Source organism: Cibotium barometz, chromosome 58, assembly GCF_041138505.1.
Source record: "Cibotium barometz isolate CiBa-2024 chromosome 58, ASM4113850v1, whole genome shotgun sequence".
NCBI classification, from domain to species: domain Eukaryota; kingdom Viridiplantae; phylum Streptophyta; class Polypodiopsida; order Cyatheales; family Cibotiaceae; genus Cibotium; species Cibotium barometz.
Window position 1 is genome coordinate 25,121,339 of NC_141103.1, and position 24,444 is coordinate 25,145,782.

General features: G+C 41.3%; 2 protein-coding genes and 1 pseudogene across 2 annotated transcripts; all 3 read right to left on the reverse strand.

Annotated features, from left to right (window-relative positions):
* Nucleotides 1-1,298: 1,298 nt before the first annotated feature.
* Nucleotides 1,299-2,603, reverse strand: LOC147606072 (uncharacterized). Its single transcript, XM_086792894.1, has one exon. The coding sequence runs from the start codon at nt 2,601-2,603 to the stop codon at nt 1,299-1,301; it is 1,305 nt and encodes a 434-aa protein (XP_086649020.1).
* Nucleotides 2,604-3,003: 400 nt separating this feature from the next.
* Nucleotides 3,004-6,880, reverse strand: LOC147606073 (uncharacterized; annotated as a pseudogene).
* Nucleotides 6,881-16,686: 9,806 nt separating this feature from the next.
* On the reverse strand, nt 16,687-17,286 carry LOC147606074 (uncharacterized). Its single transcript, XM_086792895.1, has 3 exons — nt 17,112-17,286; nt 16,885-17,006; nt 16,687-16,785 (listed from the first exon to the last, which is right to left on the reverse strand). Exons 1-3 carry the CDS (start codon nt 17,284-17,286, stop codon nt 16,687-16,689), a joined length of 396 nt encoding a protein of 131 aa, XP_086649021.1.
* Between the last annotated feature and the right edge of the window lie 7,158 nt (nt 17,287-24,444).

Genomic DNA, 24,444 nt, shown 5'->3' on the forward strand with positions numbered 1-24,444 from the left:
TCACATTTCTTGCATGAAGGAGGATTCACAGAGCCAGGGCTCGGATTGACAAAAAAAGGGTGATAGAGTTCACCCATGGGGTGGCATCATAGGACAATAGCTGAATAAGTCACACTTTCACACAAGCTTAGGACAGGAAAGCATGATGAGCATTGAAGGATCACCAATACCACACGCACTATCTATTATGTGGCAACTCGATATTCTTAATTAATATCTAGATATTTAATTCTATCCTTTCCATCTCTCTAGACAATTACCAAGTTTACAAACAACTCGGCTTTTTCAAGCCGACGCATGTATCAACGCGTCTGAGTACATCTAAATTAAAAAAACGCGTGTATACACCCGTGTATAAGCGCGTCTGAGAGGTCCTATACACGCGCTTTTACATGCATGTCTGTGGCCGCGATGATACACGCGCTGATACACGGGCCCGCTACTTTTTTCCACAAGTCATTTTTAGCGGCTAGGAGCGCAGGTATGAGCCCGATCCCTTGTAGTGCATCACCACTAAAAGGCTTATGAGAAGCACTACCAAATTTGAAATTCAACTTCCTACCACTACCAAAGACCATAGGGAAACTTGGGTATGGTAGGAGTAGAGCTTACACTGCTTCGTAGACTTCCCATAACTATTAGAGGGAAAATCAGTCCGCTAACTACCTCTATTTGATCATGTATGTGCATACTTATTTGCATATATTTCCACCAATAACATGGCCGCTTTGAGAGTAGTTGAACTTTGTGCTTTCATGTGAGCCCCAATGGCCAATTTGAGCCCTTTGATGTACTTAACAATCTTGATATTATCACCATCAACATGTAGCATGAGGTTCAAAAATTTATGTGTGTAATCCTTGACATTACTTTGCCTTTGTTCTAAATCATCCCAATCACACACCAACTTGTTCTTACAATCGTCTCTCCTTTCATCTTTGTGAAGGCCATTCTAAGTTTTAATATCATATCCTTGAGATTGTAGGTTCCTTCACCAAGCATGGGCATATCCTTTGAAAATGAAAGTTATCAAGAAATAGACCTTTGCTTTCTCACATCTTGGATTCATTTCAAAGTAGAAGTCCAATTTATTCATGCATTCTTCAAATCGCTTATTTGAGGTGGTCTTGCCAAGCTTTTCATTATGAAAATATCGAGTCTGAGCCAAGAAGTATAGAACAACAGATTGGCTGAAGCAATTACTTTTTCCAAGATGTTTTCAATGCTATCCAACAAATCATCAAACCATCAACAACTAAAATACGAATTGCAAAGACCAGCATACTTATGCAAAATGATCATAATCCATCACATACTCTCCATGCTTTCATATCTTTCCACATGTCATGAACACATGCCCAATCCATATCATTGACATCTGGTCCAAGAAGTGAAATTCTCATCAATGCCTCAAGAGTCTTTACATCTAAACATTGGCATTGATATGTCTTAATGACATTTTGCTTAGAGAATCCTCGCTCACATGAAACTGATGAGGCTGGTATCACCAACATGATTTGCCAGAGCTTCATCATGTTTGGATACGTGTTTTGCCATTCCATATTGGTAGAAAAGACACGCCAAGCATCCATCATATTCATACTCTCACAACCATAATACAACACATTTGTAAATGACAATAACTCATTCTTGCAAGCCTGCTTATCCACAAGAAACCCTCCAAATCTGTTCAACAATTCATCAAGCCATTTGGTTACCTTCTCCTCCCTTTCTGAAGTATCACGCGGCCTTTTTGCATCACGAGGATAATATTGTGGGCTAAACAACTTCACAGCATTGAACAAAAATACATCTGGAAATCTTTCATTTATGCAATCAATGACCTTTTGCACAAAACTCTTCGCAAGATCAACACAAGTCATTACATCACCTGCAAAGGGATCTAAGGGAATCTCTTTTTTATCCTTGCATGGAATTCTCGCATAAGAAAGCGCATGTGCATATATTTTTTCCTCCTCATTTACATGTTGCAAAATTCCACTTTCGGTGTCAGACATGAACTTCTTGAGGTACAGACTACCTTTTCCAAACTCTTGCAGCAAAAACTTTCTCCTCAACGAAGCTATACATACATCAATGCATGTACTAATGGAAGACATGTCAACAATATCTGCCTGGAATTGCTGGCTCAACATGTTCATGTCATACAAAACATCGGCAAGCATATGAATGCAAAAAATAACCTTATATGTTTTTAGCTTTGCATACCAATCAGGTGCACCTTCTTGCCGAATGCTAAGAATTGCAGGCATCAGCTGTGTCAATCTAATCATGACATTACCTCTTGCTAACCATCTTACATCATGTATTTGAAGCACCTCAAGAGCTTGCAGATTCATCTCCTTAAGCAAATCTTGAAACTCCGAATGTCGTATGCTAGAAGCAGCTATCCAAGAATAAACCTTGTTAGCAACCTTATCAATATATGAAAGACAACAAAAATGTTTTGCTGCATCTGCAACAGCAAGAGCTTCCCTATGTGCAATACAATGAATGCCTGTAAGATGGGGAATATCACGCTTCAACTTTGCTACCAAACCTTCAAGCATGGAGCTATCGCCATCAATAGCAATGCCCACCATGCGATGCTTCTCAAGTCCAAATTCAGCAACACTTTACTCAATTCATCATACTTGGTTTGTGCACAACCATCAGATACAGGAAGCAGACGTGCAAACTCTATTTTGCTCAATCCCTTTCCATTCAATGGTATAAAGTAAAAATATACAATCAAATGTTTCTCCATACCTCTGTCTGTTGATTCATCTAGTGTAACACCATAAAAAGGACTCTGTAGCAATTCAGCAAGATGACGATTTTTTATGTATTCAGAAATGCAAAACATGAAGTCTTTTCCGGCTACTCTATTTGTGTAAGAAGAGTAGTCGTTTCGTTTAGGCATGCATTCCAAACCCAAGGCATAAGCAAGGTCGCATAGTTTCTCATACTTCCTCAAGGCCAGGTCTTCTCTCGCATTGACTGTTATTCTTTAGACTTTCTATGCTTTCTAATTGCACTCAACATAATCGTCTTGCAGCCATTACCTCTACCCCAAGGACCTTTTAGTTTGTACTGCTCACACCAAAGGCATTTCATAAACTCCTGTCTACCACGGACTATGTGCTTAAGAAAAGCATACTTACGTGTCCACTCTTGCCGAAACTTACGTATTGAACCTTTCTTCTCTGTTTGTGTTGCTTTGCTCTCTTCCGTGCACCTATCGAAGCCGCATTGAGAGCTTCCTCTTGAGTGCTTTCTCCCAAAATCTCCAAATCTATACCAAGCTCATCCTCAAACTCCTCTACTTCTAGATCATCATACTCGTCATCATCCTCAAAGTCTCCACTGGAACCAAATAGCTCCTCCATGACTTCTTCGGTTATCATTTTCTTTTTCGGTCTCTCTACATTCATAATGTTATTCACTCTCTTGTTGCCAAAGAATTGCACAAGAGTAGGTTGAAACACCTGCAATTATTTTAACATTGTACATTAATGACCAACCTAAAACCCAAATACTAATGATTAGCACAAAAGCATATCAAAATTAATCAACACAACTTGTCAACTAAAACTAATAGCATGTCAACTTACCTTTTCACATTTGCTGCTATTAGCCATGCCCTTGGATGTTGAGGGTGCACCAAAATTAGTATACATACACAGTGTAAAATATAAACAGCAAATGTAAATTTTCACACCTCAAATGCCAAATAGGCCAATGTGAGAACCTGAAGGCTGTAGTCTCTGGAGCCTGGAGGGGAGCTTGAAACGGACAATCTAGGGAGTGATTCGGCAGTTGGTCCTCCTTCGGTTGCTAGGGTTTGCAGAAGCATCAGAGACAAGGCATTTTTAGGGTTTTGGCGTCCTTTGTTAGAATCTGGACAGGCAGGTGAACCGCAGCGCTCTGTAGTTTACACAGCACCTTAGCTTTTGGAAGTCACTAGAGAGGCCACCATTAGCCACGCGAGTATCTATTTTGCTGAACTGAACAATTTTATGTTTCCTTATAAGTGGAAGTATCTGCCCAAAGAGTTCATCAAAATCAGGTCATCAACATGTTAAGTATCCCATCTAAACACTCACAAATATGTAAAAGCAACGATAAGAGGAGGATAGCTAACCTGCGATAATACTGACAGATCTTGGCATCGATATACAGACCTTGGTATTTTTTAAAGGGGCCCCCATTTAAGCTTTTCATGCATTCACATTTGGCTACCAGTCACAGCAGCAGCTTGTAACAGTGCCAGCCATAAATTATATCTTATACAGCTAGACTTTGTGTACGTGTGGTGGTTAGTAGTTTCCGCGCTCTATTATATCAGTCACCACATGTAACAACAACGAAGACAAGCCCAAATGGCTTGTAAAAACACTCAAGAAATGCAAATGAGCATCCAAATCAAGGCTAGCATGGGCAGCCACTAAGCACTCCAATTATGCTGTGGATTAGGCATTATTGAGTACTCTGGAACATTTGATACAATAAAACCATGTTTATAATGAGAGAGAAGAAAATATTCTGAGGTTGTGGAGTACCTGACACACAAAATAAGCTGTGCATATCTCATACACGAGCCTGCAAGCATTGAATTTATTTCAATAACATGTCATCTGTAAAGGAAATAAAGTTTCATGCAACCACACAGCTATATTACCTGCTGTACAAATTCGGGCCGACGGCACTGGGCGGTCGGACCAGCCAGAGTGGTTGGAAACCTGATGTTTGGCATGCGAGGAGGGCAGTAGCGTCGTATGAGAGCGAAGAAGCGCCCGCTGAGGTGGATGTATGCTTTACACAAGGCAGCGTTGGGCTTTAGCTTGTGGGCAGCGTCGAGAGTCGAGACTCGAGCGTCGAGCGTTCGAGTGGATAAGCAACGACCATCTCTGATACGCGCTCGCAAAGAGGGAAAAAATAAGACTATCCAAACTTCGAATTACTTGGGGAGGAAAATATAAAGAATATCCGATTACAGTAGCTAAACTTTTTATATATTATTTAAGGAAAATCGAAAAAAAAACTAATAAATTCGTTATACATATAGGTTTTAAAAAAATTACATCACGGAAGACTTTTATATTATATTTTTCTGTATGCAACCGGGAAAATAATAGTAGCGAAGAGTTTTACAGAAAAATCGAAGACATAGGGTAAAACTTAAAAAAAAAACTATTTGGGCTGTGCGGCCGCTGTCCAATGGGCATGAAGTTTGAAAATCTTAGGATGTATTATAAACATATTTATGTGATTATTATATATATGTATATGTTATATACGCTTAACCCCTAAGGGTCAAAAATAGGGTGTCATTTGACACCTTAGCTTCTATTTAAAGATTTCACTTTGACACCTTTTCGTTAATCTACAGGCGTATTTTGACACCCAAATTGACTCTTGAAGCCCAAATTGGGAGTCAAATTTCCGGCCGGCCCCGACCTCACCACCACCACCCAGTCGACACCTTACTGCCACGTCTACCACGAGGGCCTCTCTCAATCCTTACCCCATAATACATATCACTTTTAATTGCCTTACGCATTGTCCACAACCAACCATGCTGGCAACCAAATTTAGGAATGGATGCAAATCCATAACCATCATGACCTTGCAAATTCATATCTATATAGCATGGACCAGCTGAAAACTCCACATCTAAAAAGGCAATAGTAGAAGATATCAAGCTTGGTATGCTTGTCACATCCACAAAACTTTTCTGAAACACTAGTGACAAATTAGCCAAGTGATCTAACACATCTGCCACGAAATGCAACATGTATATAAACTTAAAGTTGGCAACTATCCTGTACAATCTTTCATTCTCCTCTTTTAGGCATAGGAGAAGTGGCTCAAGTACTTCACATACTTTTACAAGAACTTTATGCCAACTTAACCACCTTAGTTTATGGATTTTCTCCATCTTAAGGTGTGGACAGTCCAATTCTTCTTACAATTGAGCTAACCTGGCTGATCGTTTAGAGCTCTTCTTAAACAAAGCAGCAATCTCGCTTAAGGTTGTATCCATAAAATTAGCATGATGTGAGTTTTTGAATGCATCAGACACGCATAAATTTGTTCTATGAGCAACACAATGGATGGCAATCATGAAAGGACTCCTCTTTTTCATCAAGGTAGCAAGACCATTTGTTACACCTATCATTGATGCTCCATCTGAACCAAAACTCACTAGTTTTGACCGATCAAGACCATATTCATCTAACAATCCAACCAAGGCAGTTTCTAATCCCTTTGCTGAATGATCCATGACCTCAAGTAAACCCAAAAAAGAAGTTTGCATGTCATTATCATGCATGTAGCTTGCATACACTATAAGATGCTCCATAACAGAAATATCTGTCGATTCATCAACCATGAGTCCAAAGAAAGGAGAAGCATTCCCTTTTTGGATGACAGACTGGCATATCGATTCACTGATGAATGAGGCAAGCAAGATTGCAGCCTTATCATTTTGATAAAGCTCTTTGGGAAGAGCTTGCACACCACACATAGACATTAGTTCAACACTTAGGTTTGAAAACTTGTTAAAAACAAGATCCTCCTTGGCAATGTAGTTGGCACATCGAAACAAATTTAAAACTCCCAAGTCCACATCACCTTGTTGCCACTTTATTCCTTCTTTCAAAGCATTTTTGCCATAGTTAGCAGAATAAGCAGCCCATTTATGCTTGTGTGAAGAGGCATGCACTCTAATAGCACTTAATTATATATTCACTGATCCACATGTGCCAAATTCACTTCTACATTTTCTCATTTTTTTGCATATAGTGCAAAATATACGACCACGTGCAGCATCAAAATGTGCCCAATCAAAAGGTACATTCCATGCATCATTCCACATACTGTAAGCATTTTTAATTCTCTCTACTTCACACTCTTGCCATGTTACTAGAGACACCTTCAGAATCATGCAAACTCGAATCTCTCTGCTTTCTAGCCTTCTTTTTGGATACAGCAATAGAACGTGTGAAGCTAGGCAATGCTAATAAAGTTGATTGCTTGTGTGCCATGACTATTAAAAAAAACATTTCAATTTATAACATGATTTATTAACTTACTAACAACTATTTGACATTTATAAAAAATTTCTTTAATATGTCAAAATCACTCTTTTTACACTTAAATTAATTAACTTTTTTAATATTTTAACTTTATTAAGATAAATCCCAAAAATGAATTTTTTTAAATATTTTCACTTTATTTAAGATAAATCACAAAAATTAATTTTTGGATCAACATTAAGATTCGATCAAAAAAGGTATGATCAATAATACTATAATGTAAAACGAGTAAATAGCTTAAAATCTAGAAAAATAATTTACATGGTATATAGTTTAAACAAATAACTTACAACGAAAAGAAAAAATAGAACTTATGAATAAACACACAAGAAAAACTAAACATGGTTAGATTAATATACTAGAAATTAATATTGTTTGCATGAAGCTTGTACATTATTAAAAACTAACCATCTCACGATCTCAATGTGAGAAAACTGATTCACAAACACAATAACAAAACTAAACAGCTAGAATTTCAAGGTTACGAAACTAATTCATGAACACAAAAACCCAAATAAATAAGCATATCTATATGGCACATAATAAAATTCTTTATTTAAAATTAATTTAGAGATATTTTACAGACTAACCTACCAGAAAAAGACTTCTGGATTTATGGCCTTGCAAAGAATTGAGAATTACAGCCTTGCAAATTGGTGGCTATCTACTAATTATGATCTTGCACATTTATCACCTTTCACATTGGAGGCTCGAATCTACAAAATAAACAAAATTGAGACAACAAGCTATATTTTCTCTCTCGCTCTCTCAAAATGCATGCATGCAAGCTGCAAATGAAGGGCTGCTCTGATAGCCATGGCAGCCTTTTGTCATCTGACTTCAGAGCCTCCCTTGCAAGGGAAAAAAACACTCAGGAAGCCAGCAACTCTCTCTAACGCATGCATGTAGCTTCGAAGCACTTCTTCTCGACAAGCACCAGTAAAGGAGCCCTAATAAAAATCAAGCATATGTGAGTGCATGGCATCAATATAAGTCCATGGCAGCAAAAGGATTGATAATACCTAACAAAAGCATTAATACCTTGGGTGGTTGCAAGATGAGGGTACTCACTTTCGTTCACTCTCTCTAAAATTGGGACATCCACAAATCTCGGGCGGAGTACCTCGATTGTGATATTGCCATCAATTAAAACACGACACGTGCCTCCCAAGCCTAAAGCGACATATCTTGAATGAGATACCAACTAATGCCACACTAGTAGGTCCGGGTTTCCAGTCATCATCCATGTCACCGATACAGGTCACTGCCACCACACTATCTTGATTGAGATATTCATGCCACTCAGATCCACATCAATGCCATGGTGTATCCCCCTAGACACACCGCTCAAATGTACATTCAGCATATTTGACTAGCAAATCTCCACCATCCACATATCTCGAATGAGATATTGAAATAAAATCTCGACCATTGAAATACTTCGTCCGAGGTATAGAGATGCAATCTCATCCGTCCACATATCTCGTTTGAGGTATAGAGATGAAATCAAGACCGTTGAAAAACCTCAAATGAGGTTTATCTACAAAATCCGACCCATCCATTCACGCACATTTGAAGATGCGATCCCGACCATTTAAATATCTCAATTGAGGTATTAAATGAATCTCGATCGTCAAACATACCTCGATCGTGGTAATGACTTAAAATCTAAGCTGTCCATGTACCTCGAACGAGATACTGAATTCAAATCTCAGTCGTCGATCCTTCAACAACCCTAAAATTAAGTGCGTATCTTGGCTATTTGTCTCACTAACCCTAAAATCCAGAGCGTACATCTTGCAAACCCTAAAGTGCATGATGCCACTGAACCTCGTTTGAGGTTATAAAACCAAATTTATTTATTTTTTGCCTCATTGTTAGAAGTCATTTTCACTCTCCTTACTCTCTTGAGTTGGATTAGCATTAGTGGGTCCATTAGCATTGTTAGATTCATTAGTGCTACTAAGCACTAAGCATTAGACCTTTCACATTGGACCTTTGTGTTAGGCTTAGGTTTTAGCATGGAGTCATTCGAGGAGGGCCGCTTGTCTATTGTGGACCTCATCGACGGAGATAGACTGCGAGTTAGCGGCTATCCGTAGGAGTGGTAGAGACACACCATCTACATTACATAGCGTGGCAGACTTCAAGGCGATGCTTTCGTCCCTTCATAGCCTTCACGATATTTTTTATGTAGATGAGTGGATAGCCCACCATCGCACTGCTTCTGTGTCACATGGCCTGACATATCATCACAAGACTGTGATCTTGGTCCGATTAGGGATGGAGCCTAAGATCTTTTCCTCGATAGTCGTGGGGGATGAGGCCTGGGGTGGGTAAGCCCCTTACTATTTTGCAGTGTTTGCATCCTCGTACAACGGCACATATCTATAGTCGATATATATGTTGCCGCATATGGGAGGATGTTGAACAACCGCTAGATTCCCATATACTTCGCAAAGCAATTATATGCAGGGAGGAGGTTGACTAGCCATCGGCCTGGTGGGGGTGCTGGCCGAGGCCGTCTCAGGACCAGGGTAGGCGGCCTCCACCAGCCCTTTGTGTAGCTCCTACAGATTCGTCGGTGTTTGTGCCTCCACCAGCCCTTTGTGTAGCTCCTACAGATCTGGTGTTTGTGTCTATGTCGATAGTCGAGGCTCTTGGCACCACCCAGGTTGGCATCGACGTGCGGAGTACCATGGAGAGCATCGAACACGTGGTGCGCTTGTTCTCACAATTGATACCGACGACGACAGATGTCGAGGTGTTTACATATTTATTACTTCTTAAGTTTTTTTTGTCATTTATTTACATGTTTATATGTACTTTTCTATATTTTTACAAGAGCGACATGGTTGATTGTGTCACGTAGGGTCCCACACCTACCACTCAGAGACTCACTCAGAAGTTGGTAGAGGCGAGAGTGGAGATTGACCGCCTTAGAGCTACATTACAGATGGTAGAGACAGATACTATGCAGAGGCACGGCATGTGAGAGAGTCTGACATCGAGTAGGTAGGTTTCTCTTATGCGTAAAAGATCTATAATTAAGGTCCTAAGTTATAAATTTCTTTAAGTAGTACCTAATGAGAGAGACTAATCAATTATTTTTATGCTTTACTTTTTGCGTAGGCTCGGATTGAGGTAGAGAGTTCTAGAGCTGAGGCACAGCAGCACATGATTATGGAGCGGATTGCACAGCATAGGACAGAGCAGTTGATGTTGCATGTTTGGGAGTTGCGCAGATCCTCAAATGTGACAGTGCCCTACTTACCTTTATATCCACGGCCTGTTGGAGGAAGTTGGATCCTAAGGCAGAAAAGTGTGTGTTTGTTGGTTATGCACAGGATCGTAAGGCATACAAATGTTACAATCCACAAATTAGGCAAGTTGTTATCACAATGAGATGTAGTGTTTGATGAGCTTGCTAGTTGGTACAAAGGAAAAGATGAGGGTGTCATTGAGTCTCTTGAAGCTGATGTGCATGTGAACTTGCCACAAGCAAGTTCTAGTTCTACTTCTATGTCTGGGCCAGCAGCAGCAAAGGCTGAGAGTAGTACTGTATGTCCATGGTCAGGACGTTTGAGGCATGAGAGTGTGAGCACTAGGAATAGTGCTGTGGATAAAGGCAAAAGGAAGGTTGAAGGAATTGGAATTACAGGTTATGAGTCATCAAGTTTAGAGATTTTGGATGAGGAACTTGGCATACCTGTTTTACTCACACCTGGTGTGCAAGGCAGGATAGATATGTGCCACCACATGCTAGAGTGACAGGTGTTCAGAGTGATTACGGAGATCCCAAAGGGTCAGATATCCAGTTGTGACAGGTTGACATACCGTGATTTTGCTATGCATTATGCATATATGACCTCTTTGGTGAAGCATGTGGAACCTACATGCTATACAGAAGCTATTGGAAAGCATGTATGGGAGAAAGCAATGGATGTTGAGATGGACGCATTGGTTCATAAATGACACATGGGATTTGGTTGCATTACCATAGGACAAAAATATTATTGGCTGTAAATGGGTTTACAAGGTGAAATGCAAGTCTCATGGTTCCATTGAATGACATAAAGCAAGATTGGTAGCTAAGGGTTATGCACAAACCCAAGGTTTGGACTATGATGAACCATTTAGTCCAGTGGCAAAGATGGGAATAGTGAGAGCAGTCATTGCTATGGCTACAGGAAATGGTTGGGAAATGCATCAAATGGATGTGAAAAACGCATTTCTAAATGGTGATCTACAAGAAGAAGTGTATATGGCACAGCCAGAAGGTTATGTACACCCAAAGTATCCTACTCATGTATGCAGATTGAAGAAGGCATTATATGGTTTAAAGCAAGCACCTCGTGCTTGGAGTGATAAGATGCATATATCTTATCTCCCTTGGATTTCAGGTTTCTACAGCAGATTCTTCACTCTATGTGAAGAAAACAGATCATGGGATTGTCTTACTTGTCATCTATGTGGATGACTTGATTATCATAGGTGATCATGGTACAGATGTGATGCATGTCAAGAAAGCATTGAGTGGGCAGTTTGACATGAAAGACTTGGGTGAGTTGAGATACTTTCTTGGAATTGAAGTGATCAAACATGCAGGTACATGGTTAGTGCAACGCCAATATGCATTGGATATGTTGGCAAAATATGGAATGATAGGGTGTAAGCCTATGAGTACACCTTTGGAGCAGAATGTGAAGCTACGGGCTGATTTTGGTGAGGAGTTGGATGATCCATCTATGTACAGAAAGATGGTTGGTAGTCTCATTTACATGACTATCACACGCCCGGATTTGAGTTAGTTATACTGTGGGGCTAGTAAGCCAGTTTATGTAGAGCCCCATAAAACCTCATTTGGATGCAGTGAGATGCATTATGCGATATGTAAAGACCACTGCACATTATGGTCTTCTATATGAGCATGGTAAAGGCTTGGATATACATGGCTACACAGATGGTGATTGGGTAGGTAGCTCATATGACAGGAGGTCTACTAGTGGTTATGCCTTTACACTTGGAAGTGCCGTTGTGAGTTGGAGTAGCAAGAAGCAACCTACTGTTGCTTTATCTAGTACAGAGGCTGAATACAGGGGTGCAGCCATTGCTACTTGTGAAGGAATTTGGTTAAAGAGTCTCTTGGCAGATTTGGGTGAGCCTATTGATGGAAAAGTTGTCATTCATTGTGACAACATGAGCAGTATACAGTTGGCAAAGAATCCAGTGTTTCATGCGCGGACCAAACACATAGAGGTCCATTATCACTTTGTCAGAGAGAAGGTGCTGGATGGTACAGTTGATCTAAGTATGTGAAGACTGAAGAGCAAGTGGCTGACATCTTTACAAAGCCACTTAGCAGGGAAAAGTTTGAGTACTTCCATACTATGTTGGGAGTACATGGGATGAGCTTGAGGGGGAGTGTTGAGAGCTTTGATATCCCAAGCTCATCTACATCTTCATCTATGGCAATACATCATGAGCTTGAGAGAGGGGCTGTTGAGATTCAAGCTCGATGTCAGTGTGTGTACCAGCTATGCTATGTGCTGGCATGTTAGGTAGGAACATGTGTGAGACATAAATGACCGCGTCCAGCTGGTCATAGTGTGTGGACATTAGCTAGGGTTAGATGTGTGTGGACACAACACATAGTGTGTCTTGTGTATTGTGGATTACGGCTTTATGCATTGTGTGAGAAGGGAGATGGCTTCCCTCTATGGTTAGGGTTTACAATATACATTAGGGTTTTCTCCTGTGTGTGTGTCTCCTCTCCCTCTACCTGTTTTTCAACATTTTGAAGATGAGCTACCCCAACTATTCTGAGATTAGTCACTCCTAAAAAATCTAAGTACAATGTAAGTGAGCTAACCCAGCTAGTCTGAGTTTAGTCACTATCAAGATAGAGATCTAGTCAGCACATCACCCTCTCTAGCTCTCAATTGCTCTAGAATGCTCTCATGGTCATCCACTCAAAGCCGAAAATGAGGGCGAGAACTGTGTTTTCGGCTCTATACTCGATCAAGAGTGAACCTGGTAGCAACCACTAGATGAGAGAACTGAAATGCCTCTAACTCCCACTTCCACTAATGGAGCTGAAGACTCCCCCGATGAAGTCGAATCTGCTGGTAGAACTGGCCTGCCAACAATCATGCTATGGGAGTCAAAAGAAAACCCATGATCATCCCATGTATCCTGGTCAAGGATGCACTTTGGCCTAGTGCAACTCATCAGATAGTAGTCTACTCCCTCGATATTCCCCTCACTGGGAAATAACAGCAAATACATCACCCTCCTATAGCAAATCTATCAAGTCATCATAGCTAGCCATGAACGCAGACCTGTGTGCTCATCGGACAACACTGGATGTGAAGGATGCTCAGAGGAGAGGAATGTCTATATCCATGCATTTTCCCATCCTCTCAAGACACAATGTGATCAATCACCATCCATACTACATGCTCCCATCCACATGCCAAAAAAATCTCCTGAAAATCCAAGCATCACGTTTGGGAGATACGATGATGCTGCACTCCCACACAAATGTTGGGAGCACCACTCGACTACATGGCCCACATCTTTGAACCACTCATCAGCATCCTACCACAGTTGATGACGCCTCAAGGCACGTTTCACACACGTGCTCGCACCATCATGCTCTCCCTTCCCATGACCAGTCTCAAAGAATGACCAAATCATTGGGATACTAGACTGCACATGCCACCTATAAATCCATAAAACAAAGTCTTAGTTATTGTTTTCTTTAAGATGTTCTAGTGAATTTAGTTTAATTGCGAATATAAGAGAACCATAAGTACTACCTGTAGAGCCAATAGAATTTTCGTGATGACTTGAACTGTGTGCCATAACCATCCAACCAAACCCATTGGGGTGGCCACATATGATCCAACAATCTCGTAAAAAATCGTCATGGAGACAAAAACAATGTTGCGCAAAATGTGTATCATGTGAACGATCATCACTGATATAGAAATGATACTCTCGAATAATGACATGGGTCTCGAGGGTTCTCCCTATCCCATCTACATGGGCCTCTGCATGTCGATAGCTAATGTGGACCATAATAGCAACCTGGTGAGGTAAGCAACAGAGACGATTAGAACACAAAAAATCAAATAAGTAATATAGGTTAAACACGAAATAAATATTATGAAATATAACCATTACCTGCTCTGAGAAGTAATACTCAGATTGTATCTCCTCAAAAGGTGTGAAGGTGTAGTTCTCTGCAAAAGCAATCACAAAGACGACCACACCAATAGGAAACTCTGCCAGGCATGCTCGGAAGAACTGACAATCCTGCCACTTGTTGGCACAATGACTATGCCGTATATAGGGGTAGATCTGCTCCCTAAATATGGCTGTGAAGTGACACCGTGGTGTATGTTTGTCCACGAGCTGCAACTTTGTGGACTGTCCACCACTCTGGTGTGTCACATACTCATAACATTGCCATGGCATTATCTCTTGGTCACTTGCATCAAGATCTACCATCTGTAGATGTGCAAGTGAACCACATGATGTGCAATTGCTCTCCACACAAGGCATCATATGGAACTGGGCATCCTCCGTGCGTGCACACAAAAGAGAGTGGATGAAATCACAAGGACTATGAGGCAACTCTCTATGCCCACTAAGAGAACGGAACACATCATAAAAAAGTTTCAACTCAACATGGTAGCGACAACAACATGTGTCACGTTGACGTGAGTACCTCACAAACCAAGGCTTACACCCCTCAAATGACCTTTGCCCAATTTTAAGCTCTGGATACGATGCCACTAACTGGTAATACAACTCTGTTTGGGTCATTTCAAGAAAGCAAGCACCGTGCTCAATGAACACTCCTCTTGTCACTCTCTTACGCAAAGCTTTCTTAAAAACTGGCGAGGCACAACAATTCTCCTCCCAAAAACTTTCTATCAAAGCTCTAGTGGTTTCATCTAGTAGGCGATCATGCCTAGCTACACGACCACTACTCGCCCACAAAGCACCAACCTCATTGGCATCTAAACTTTGTCATCTAATAGACCCAACTCTAAGTGCGTGTGGTGCTATGGAAAGGATGCGAGATGTGGCACTCACCTTACCCTTCATTTGGGAGCTACTTATGGCTACCACAAAATAGCCCGTCGAGCAGCCAAAGCATCCGTAGAGTTCCTCTTCTTGTTAACTATAGAGGAATGACGAACATATGTAGCACCGCCATGCCAGCTCTCCTCTCTCTTCCACCTCCAATGCCAGAAAGCGCCCTACAGTTGGCCATGTTGGGCAGATTGATCAAAGCATCAAGCATGCATGCCTGTAATGAAGGCGTGAGGTCTTTGAAATAGGAATGGAAGATTGCATGGGCACGACGATGTGCCCCTGACTTTAAAAGTTCTTTCCTATCCACACAATGGGCGCCCAAAGGAGGGGATGTGGGCTCTGGTGGAAGAGAAGGGGGATCAGGAAGTGGGTTCATGTGGATTATCTAAACTAAGGGGTAGTGGGGGGGAAGAGGGCGGAGGGAGAGGAAGTGGAAGAGGAGGAGCAAGGCTTGGATCATCGGAGTTTAACTTTAAACCGAGCATGCATGAACCGAGCAGAGATAGAAACCGAGCATGCAAAGACCGAGCAGAGCAGTAAAAAGGAATAACAGGAAGAGAAGTGATAGAATTCAACCACTATTGAACCAAAATCACACCTCTTATCTACTCTACTTGTTTATTGAAAACTCTCAAACCTTACAACACCACGACTTGAAGCGATAAAAAAACACTCCATGCATGCTCAAATTTGATAATTAAACCATATGATAGAGATTAAAAGACCCGAGGTTATCAAATTTGAGAAACCAACCCATACAATACTCATAGTCTTAGCACAAGTCATTGTCTTAACACAACACCAAAAGCTCAATACACTTCACACCCTCTCTTCTCCACACTCATCATCTAAACAACATCCCACTCTTCTCCCTTTATTGGTTTTTGTCTTGATTGTATCATAGGAGACATCCTTGCTCATCTCCCTTGCAACTTCCTCCGCATAACATGGTAGTACACTACAATAAGAATTTTATAAACCGCATTTCATTAACATTTCAAAGCACATGGCAAAAACTCACACACAAAAGCATATCATCCTTCTAGAGTGCATATAATGTTCTAAATAAGTCAATAGTAGTAACCTTAACAAACCATGACAAAACATAAGTCAATAGTAGTAACCATACTAATCAAAAGGGCAGCCATATGCATCATCCACTAGGTCACTCTCTGAAATCTCCTCGTCTGAGCTGGACTGATCTCTAGTACCTGCACAAGGTCCCTCTACCAAAGGTTGTAGAATGCGACCAACAATGTCAGGGTCACTATCAAAAGAATAACAGGGGCGCACGCATCAAAGGGGTTGTACCACTACCCATCTCCAAAGCCAATCCTTCGGGAGAACAAAGAGCCTCTAGAAAGCATCACACAAATCCGACACTCCGCTGCACACCTGATCTCAAATGTGCCTCCTCGCCAGCCTCCAATACCCTTGTAGTATCTGGCAAATAGTGACAAATGACATGCCGCGAGAACTACACAGCATGATCATGTCGTAATGTGGCACTCTCCTGAAGACGTAAAGAGGCCATGTAACCTCGACGTCGTAGCATGTACAAGTAGAAGGCATCCATCTGTCGCACAATAATGACAAAAAATAGAGACATGTCACAAACTAATCAAGAACAACAAAGCACCAAGAAAACTAAGTGTACAATAACCATGTCAAATACCTCTACGGCAATACCCTCAATCGTAACCTCATCCATGAAGGCTAAGTCCTCAACTATGAATCTACGCACAATCTCCAGCTCACACCGCGGGGCATATTTCTCCACCCACGAGGGAGAGTCCCCTGACAGAAAGAAATACATTTTAAACATTGACAATTACCTAACAATCTTATTCACAACCAAGTACCTAACAATCCTATTTACATATTTCTGACTGAAAGAATCACCTGAAATGGAGGCAAGACAAACAACCCATCCTGAGTCCGCCAAACAAGCTGCTGCCACTCCAAGCCCATGCCGAATATGATCCTCCGACACCTTGTTCCACAATGGAACACCATCTCGTCCATGCGCAGAGTCCATGGGAAGATCCAAGAGCACAAAGTCAGTAGCCCATGCCATCCTCTTTTTCTTTTTCTTATACTCCACCCCCAATTTATTGTTTTCAGAAAAAAATGTATGGATCTTTGCATAATCCTCATTCCTAATAGAGGATGCAAAATCCTTACCCATAGAAATATAATCTCCACATCCAAATGAAAAGATAGAGTGATCCAAAGAAGCCCCCCCTTGTATGGACAAGAGTAGCACGTATTCTTTTTGGGATGGTGGTCTAGGACGTGAGGATGAACCTAAATAATCACGGCAAGTATAATGAATGAACAACAAGCAAAACATACAAAACAATCGACTTGCGTATATCCATAAAAAGAAGTATACCACTATGAAAGCTACCATGCATACCAACATCGAGTGGTGGTGAATTCATCAACAAAAATTTTACGATCTAAAACAAAACAAACAAAGAAACATAAATCTTTATTTTACAAGGAAGGTATATAAAGTATCCAACATAGATAGCTAGACATGAATATGCAAAGTGAATTAAGCAAAAGTCACATGTACTCTGTGTCTCACTAATGTGAGCTTGCTTGCCCTTTTGAGCTTGCTTGCCTCTTTGAGCATGCTCACCCGTTTGCGCTTCCTTGCCCCTTATTTGATCACCTTCAAAACCACTTCTTTGTTAGAAAAGTAAAGCTTAAGGAAAGAGAGGAGACAGTTGTGGAAGCCACTTTACCTTGACTCAGACAGCCACCACTTGCACCCTTTCCCTTTGATTTTTGCCATTCCTCAAACTTAGCTTTCTCACTTGGCAATACATGGGGCGAGGGCATGTCAATCCACCAAGGGCATGTCTCAATCTCAAAAGGTGAGAGAGCAATCATATTCTCCCCATACATAGTGGACTCTTTGTTAGTGATATCCACCCATGTTTTACAAGCCTTGGGTAAATCAACAAGCAGCTTGAGGTCTCTCAAGTGCAAAAAATACCTGGAATATTCAAAGATAATTTATCCAAGCCAACACAAACTACACACTGCAATGTCAAACAAAAGGCATTAAAATAGAAAACCAACCGATAGAGCAACCGACAAGCGGCTGCATCAAGATGGGACTGAATAGGTTGACCCTCTTTTTTTGGACTTTTCTTTAGCACCAGTTTTCTTAATGTTGCCAAAAATATATTCTCTACCCTCATATCGTATGGATGCAAAGTAAACATGAAGAGATGGCTCATCGAGCAAATTAATCGGATGCTGTGTGGTAGCTGCTATTCTTATCTCTTGCTCCAAAGAACGAAGTGCATTCTTTTCTATCATGTCCAGCAACTCTGTGTTTGTTGATGGCATACCATGGGTATTGTGAATAGATCTTGAACTCTCAAGTAATCTCAACCAAGCTATGTTTTTCTCCGCACAACTGACAGAAGAGATTGCTATCAAATTCAACTTTTCAATACCCACAATGGTGTCCGTTCCATCAAATTGAAGAGAAAACAAAGTTTCTCTCCATTCCTTTGCCAAGGGATGGATTAATAATATTCAAAACCTAATAAATACACCAAAACCATTTCATATTAGTAGAAGACAAACACAACAATAATAATTTTAAACAAATCAAACATTGCAATACTTTTTGCATATACGATCAGTGTACTTTCGTCGTAACTCAGTGGAGATCTCCTTTTCTTTTAAAGCCCTCTCCTCCGTACTTAGACCTTTTGTCACTTCAACTACTTTGGTCCTTACTTCCTTTTGAAACTCAACCTACAAAATTTTGGGAAAATCATTGCATATACCATACTTTCTAATCCTCTCATAACAAGAAAGAGCCCAAATATATATCTACCTGGTAAACAAGCTGGGCCAAATCCTCTCTAGCCAGCGGATACCATGGGGGTGAAGTCTTTGATTCAAGCTTCTTTTTGGCTTCCAAGGTTTTAGCCACATTAGCAGGTTGCTCTCGCAAATAGGATTTAATGTCACACTCACAAATATTTGCAGCATTGGCCAATGTATCCTTCAAATTTGTGACTATGACTGCATGCTCATTCAAGCTTCCAAAAAAATAAAAATTTAATACAAATGCATTTAATGAGAAGGATCACATGCACATTGTGTTTTGAGAGGAACTTACTCATTCATGCAAAGAAAGCCAGCAAGCAAGGAGACTTCACTGAGTCTAGTTGGATCAACAACAGTGCTAAAGACCCTCAAATGCCATTCTTTATCATCTTTAAATTTCTCTGTAATGAGCTCCATCCAAGCCACTGTGCGATGGTTCCCCTCCCACACATAGAACATTTTATTGGAAAGAAAAGACAACCCCTTCTTGGTTCTCAACTCATTCTCAAACTCTTTATCTATAGCCTGCCAGTGGGCATCCCATGAAGCCCTCATCTCACTTGTCACCGGAATTGCAACACCATAAGGGGAGACAATAGAGACAATGAAAATACCCTTCTTTGGACAGTAAGTTTCACACTCTAAGGCTATTTTGAGTAGCGAAGTGTCGCTTCTCAAACCTCGAACCCTAGGGTATGGAAACATCCTACAAAGGGGAATGGATGGGCACCTTGAAACATCTAAAACCCTGCATTTAGCCAATACATCTCCACCTTTCATAATTTCCACCACCTCATTTTCTCCTTCCTCTTCTTTCTCACTACACATGGACTGAATAGTGCTACTAGCGGGTTGAGACAATACTTGTTCTTTATGTCTTCTTTTAGAAACCTAGGAACACATTAATCAAACACAAAACAAACAACATTTGAAACATAGAACTTAGAAACTGGCAAACTCAATATAAGCAACATAAAATATTCCCTAGAAAAAGCATACAAACAAGAACCTGGATAGGAGAGAAATCATCGCCGCCACTCTCATCTGCTGTAGGACTAGATGCACACACTCCTTTCTCCTTGCTCGTTGGCTGAATTCTAAATCATTAGTTCACACGGAAATATCAAGAAATCAAAGCTGCAACAATTGAATGTAAAATCTTACTGTAAGAGACCCAAACTCCCTATGTTTTTTTGCTTGTTGTCTCTTTCGTGGAGGCATGATTATTTCCTAACATTTCAAAAAATTAAGATCATGGCCACAAAATGGCCATGAGGTAATCAAGATCATGGTCATTGTGGCAAGCATCCTAAACTCCTCTACTCACTCCTAATAAATTTACCTATCATAAGATTAGTGGCAAGGGGCTAAGGTCTCATTGTCTGTGGCCTTAGCAACTTGCCACCAAGGGCAAGAAAGCCCATACGCTGGCCTTAGCAACTTGCCACCAAGGCCAAGAAACCATGCCCTTAGTATTTTGTGCTTCTATTTTGTGCTTGGCCAATGCATAAATTTGCAAGTAAAGTTGAAACTAGACATTGAATATCCGTGTGTTTTTTGTTGCTAGTAAATAGATGAGGCAACCCACAATGAGTATGAACATCAAACTCTTCACTTACATCAATAAGAGAGAGATGCTATGAACATCAAACTCTTCACTTACATCAATAAGAGAGAGATGCTATGTCCATTAAGGCATCCACCTTCTACGGGGAGTGGATGGAGGCTAGGCTGCACATGCCTCAACGTCTCCGAGTTGCTCTTGCAATGTGGGGATGGTAGCCTTGTTGGTGAGTGCCTGATGCTTTTTGAAAGTCTAACTATGTGCAGAGAAGAGCATCCTCTGCAGCCTTCAGTGCATCTTGATGCAGGCCTTTGATGATAATGAACTCATGATGTGCTCATAATGAACTCATGATGGGCTTGGGTGACTTTATGGAGCACAGGGAAGGCAAGAAAGCCCATACGCTTTCTTGCCCTTGGTGGGAAGGAGCTAAGACCCACAGACAAAACTGGACAGCCTTGTACTTCTCTAGATTCACTAATCCCTCAGTCAATATGATTAGCCATGCAGATCACTACGGGGCATATCCAGGTCTTATCTCACCACCCAAGAGTGGAGACGGGGAGAGTAGAGTGCATTGTGAGGGGCGGACAGGAACTCTAGACTTTGTTCTACGGAGGCCGAGATGGAAGAGCATTACTACCTTTGAGATCTAGGATGTATGGGTCTTAGCTCCTTCCCACCAAGGGCAAGAAAGCTCATACGCTGGTGTATGGGCTTTCTTGCCCTTGGTGGGAAGGAGCAAAGACCCACACATGCTATGCAAGCCCCGATTGCAACTAAATACACGCAAGCCCACATGTAACAGCCTTGTACTTCTCTAGCTTCACTAATCCCTCAGTCAATATGATTAGCCGTGCAGATCACTAGGGGAAGATTCAAGTCTTATCTCACCACCCAAGAGTGGAGACGGGGAGAGTAGAGTGCATTGTGAGGGGCGGACAGAAACTGTAGACTTTGTTCTATGGAGGCCGAGATGGAAGAGCATTACTGCCTTTGAGATCTAGGATGTATGGGTCTTAGCTCCTTCCCACCAAGGGCAAGAAAGCCCATACGCTGGCGTATGGGCTTTCTTGCCCTTGGTGGGAAGGAGCTAAGACCCACACATGCTATGCAAGCTGCGATTGCAATACACGCAAGCCCCTTGTTGTTTCTGTGGGCTATCGGCTCTCGGCTCTTCTCTGGCTCAAGGCACAGGCCCTCGCAGACTTCACCAAGGTGTTCATGCAGTCAGGACACGCAAACAACTAGTTGAACTCCCACCCCCTGCCTCCTCGCACTCGCAGTCACGCTACATCTTCTAACAACATAATCTCCTTAGCCCCTAGCCACCAATGGCAAGAAAGCCCATATGCCAGCGTATGGGCTTTCTTGCCCTTGGTGGGAAGGAGCTAAGACCAACACATGCTATGCAAGCTACGATTGCAATACATGCAAGCCCCTTGTTGTTTCTATGGGCTATGGGCTATCGGCTCTTCTCTGGCTCAAGGCGCAGGCCCTCGAGACTTCACCAAGGTGTTCATGCAGTCAGGACACGCAAACAATTAGTTGAACTCCCAGCCCCTGCCTCCTTGCACTCGCAGTCTTGCTACATCTTCTAACAACATAATCTCCTTAGCCCCTAGCCACCAAGGGCAAGAAAGCCCATACGCCAGCATATGGGCTTTCTTGCCCTTGGTGGCAAGGGGCTAAGGGGAGTGCTAAGGGATGGAAGGAGCCACAGCTTACCTGGGAATGGAGACTTGGCGGATGTAGAGCTGGAGACGGAGGCGAAGACCGACCCTGAAGAGCTGGAGACAGAGGCGAAGACCGACGCTTGGCGGAGGCAAGACGCTTAGAGCGAACTGGGAAGATGCTTAGAGCGAACTGGGAAGACGATAAATACATATATAAATAATACATAATATATAAATAGAGATTGGTATATATTATGTATTATTTATATGTGTATTTATTTTTATTTGTATATTATGCATTGAAATGCTATGAATTGATTTTACAAGCGTATAGTGGAGATATAGTCATTAAATGCATCGTAATCATTCTTCAGTTATTTGAAAAAGACATATACTAGTGGTGCAAATATTCGGTTTTAAATGCAATCATATCTGGAAAATATCAGTACTCATATCTTGAAAAGGGAGAATGATGTTGGCCTTCTTGATATATTTTCAGACATTTGTCAATAGTTGCATCTCGCAAGTAGAATGGTGCACGTCATTGATATTCTTTGCTTTGGCTCTTTGAAAATTTTATCCGTCCGTTTTGATTCAAAAGATGTTATTTTGACAGAGAGAGAGCTTCAAGAGTACTTCTCCTTAGGTACTAATAACTTATCCATGGAGAATCAAAGCAGTGTAGTGCCTAGGATCAAGCTAGGTGATGGTGTTTATGCATTTAAACTTACTGCAACAATGCCAAGGGAATGCACTGTGTCTACTTTATCTCTACATTCCAAGGATGTTGTACATGGTAGAGATGACGGTGGGCATATATTCTCATTAGTACAAAATCCCTCTTTTTCTAGTTTGGAAACTCCATCAATCCTTGAACCCTGTCTATCTAGTTTAGGGACACCCATAGAAAATAAAGTTCTCAGTATCTTGTCTCTGATTAGACGATTGCCTGTTAATGACACTCTTCTCAATGCTTTAATGAATGCATATGAAGTTAGGAAAGTTGATGAACTTCCATCACAGTACGATGGGGATTTGTTTTTGAGCTCCCTGTTGCACCACAAGGTAAGCCAATGGCTGGGATGGAGCAAAGATATGATGGTCATGTGTGGGTGGAGTATAACACATGTACAAAGGAATGTTTTGATGGTGTTGTTAGGCGTAGTTCTTGTGGGGGGCATCTAAGATGTTGTAATGTGGAGTGCCCTTATTATGAGCGGACGAAGGGAAGCAATCAATCTCAATGGAAGGGAAAACTTAAACAGGTGCCCAGAATTGGGTTTTTAAGTTCTGAAACTGGCACTTTAGTTTGTCGACATTGCTCTACTTTACTAGAATGCTTGGCTGTGTGTGAGTTTTCTATTTATTATTGCTACCCTACAGATAGAACTACTACAACAAGATGTGTCATACATCAAGGTAGTCACAGGCATCCAGTGGGGCAGTTGGGGTGTCGAAAACAAATGAGACTTTTGTGCATACTTTGGTGCAAGATAGAGCTTCCCATGACCTATATGCAAAGTGTAAAAAGGTTGAGACAGGTGTAGCTCAAGATATAATTATGGACATGCTCTTTGATGACACTAATATCACTCCTGATATGGGAGATTTAAGGGTCGAGCAGCTTCTGGAAAGAGTTACATTACTTGTACAAAGAAAAAGGTTAGGTCTAAACTTTGTTTACATTTTTTTGAAACTCACATGTTGCAATGGTTGACTTTTGGTATTTGATTAGGATTCAGAGATCCATGGATATTGCCTGTCAAAATGTGAAGGGATCGGTTCTTGGGCTCGAAGCATTACTAGATCTTAAGGAGAAAACAAATAGGCGATACTCTTTCTTTCATAGCCTCTTATTTCCAAACCAGCTGGCAAGCAATGTGGAGCCTCATGTATTTAGGATCATGTATTTAGGATGTCCTCTGTGGGTCCTGGAAGTGGGATCGACTTGGTTAATCAAATGAGGCCAGGTGGACCATTAGAGAAACAATTTGTCCACTTTGATCATGTGCACAGGACAAGTGGCTGACCACAATGAGTGCACATGTTTATTACCCTTTTGTCAGAGAATTGCTTACAATTGCAGTAGGTGGGTGAGTTCAAGGTGGAGAATACAAATGCACAAGTTTTATTT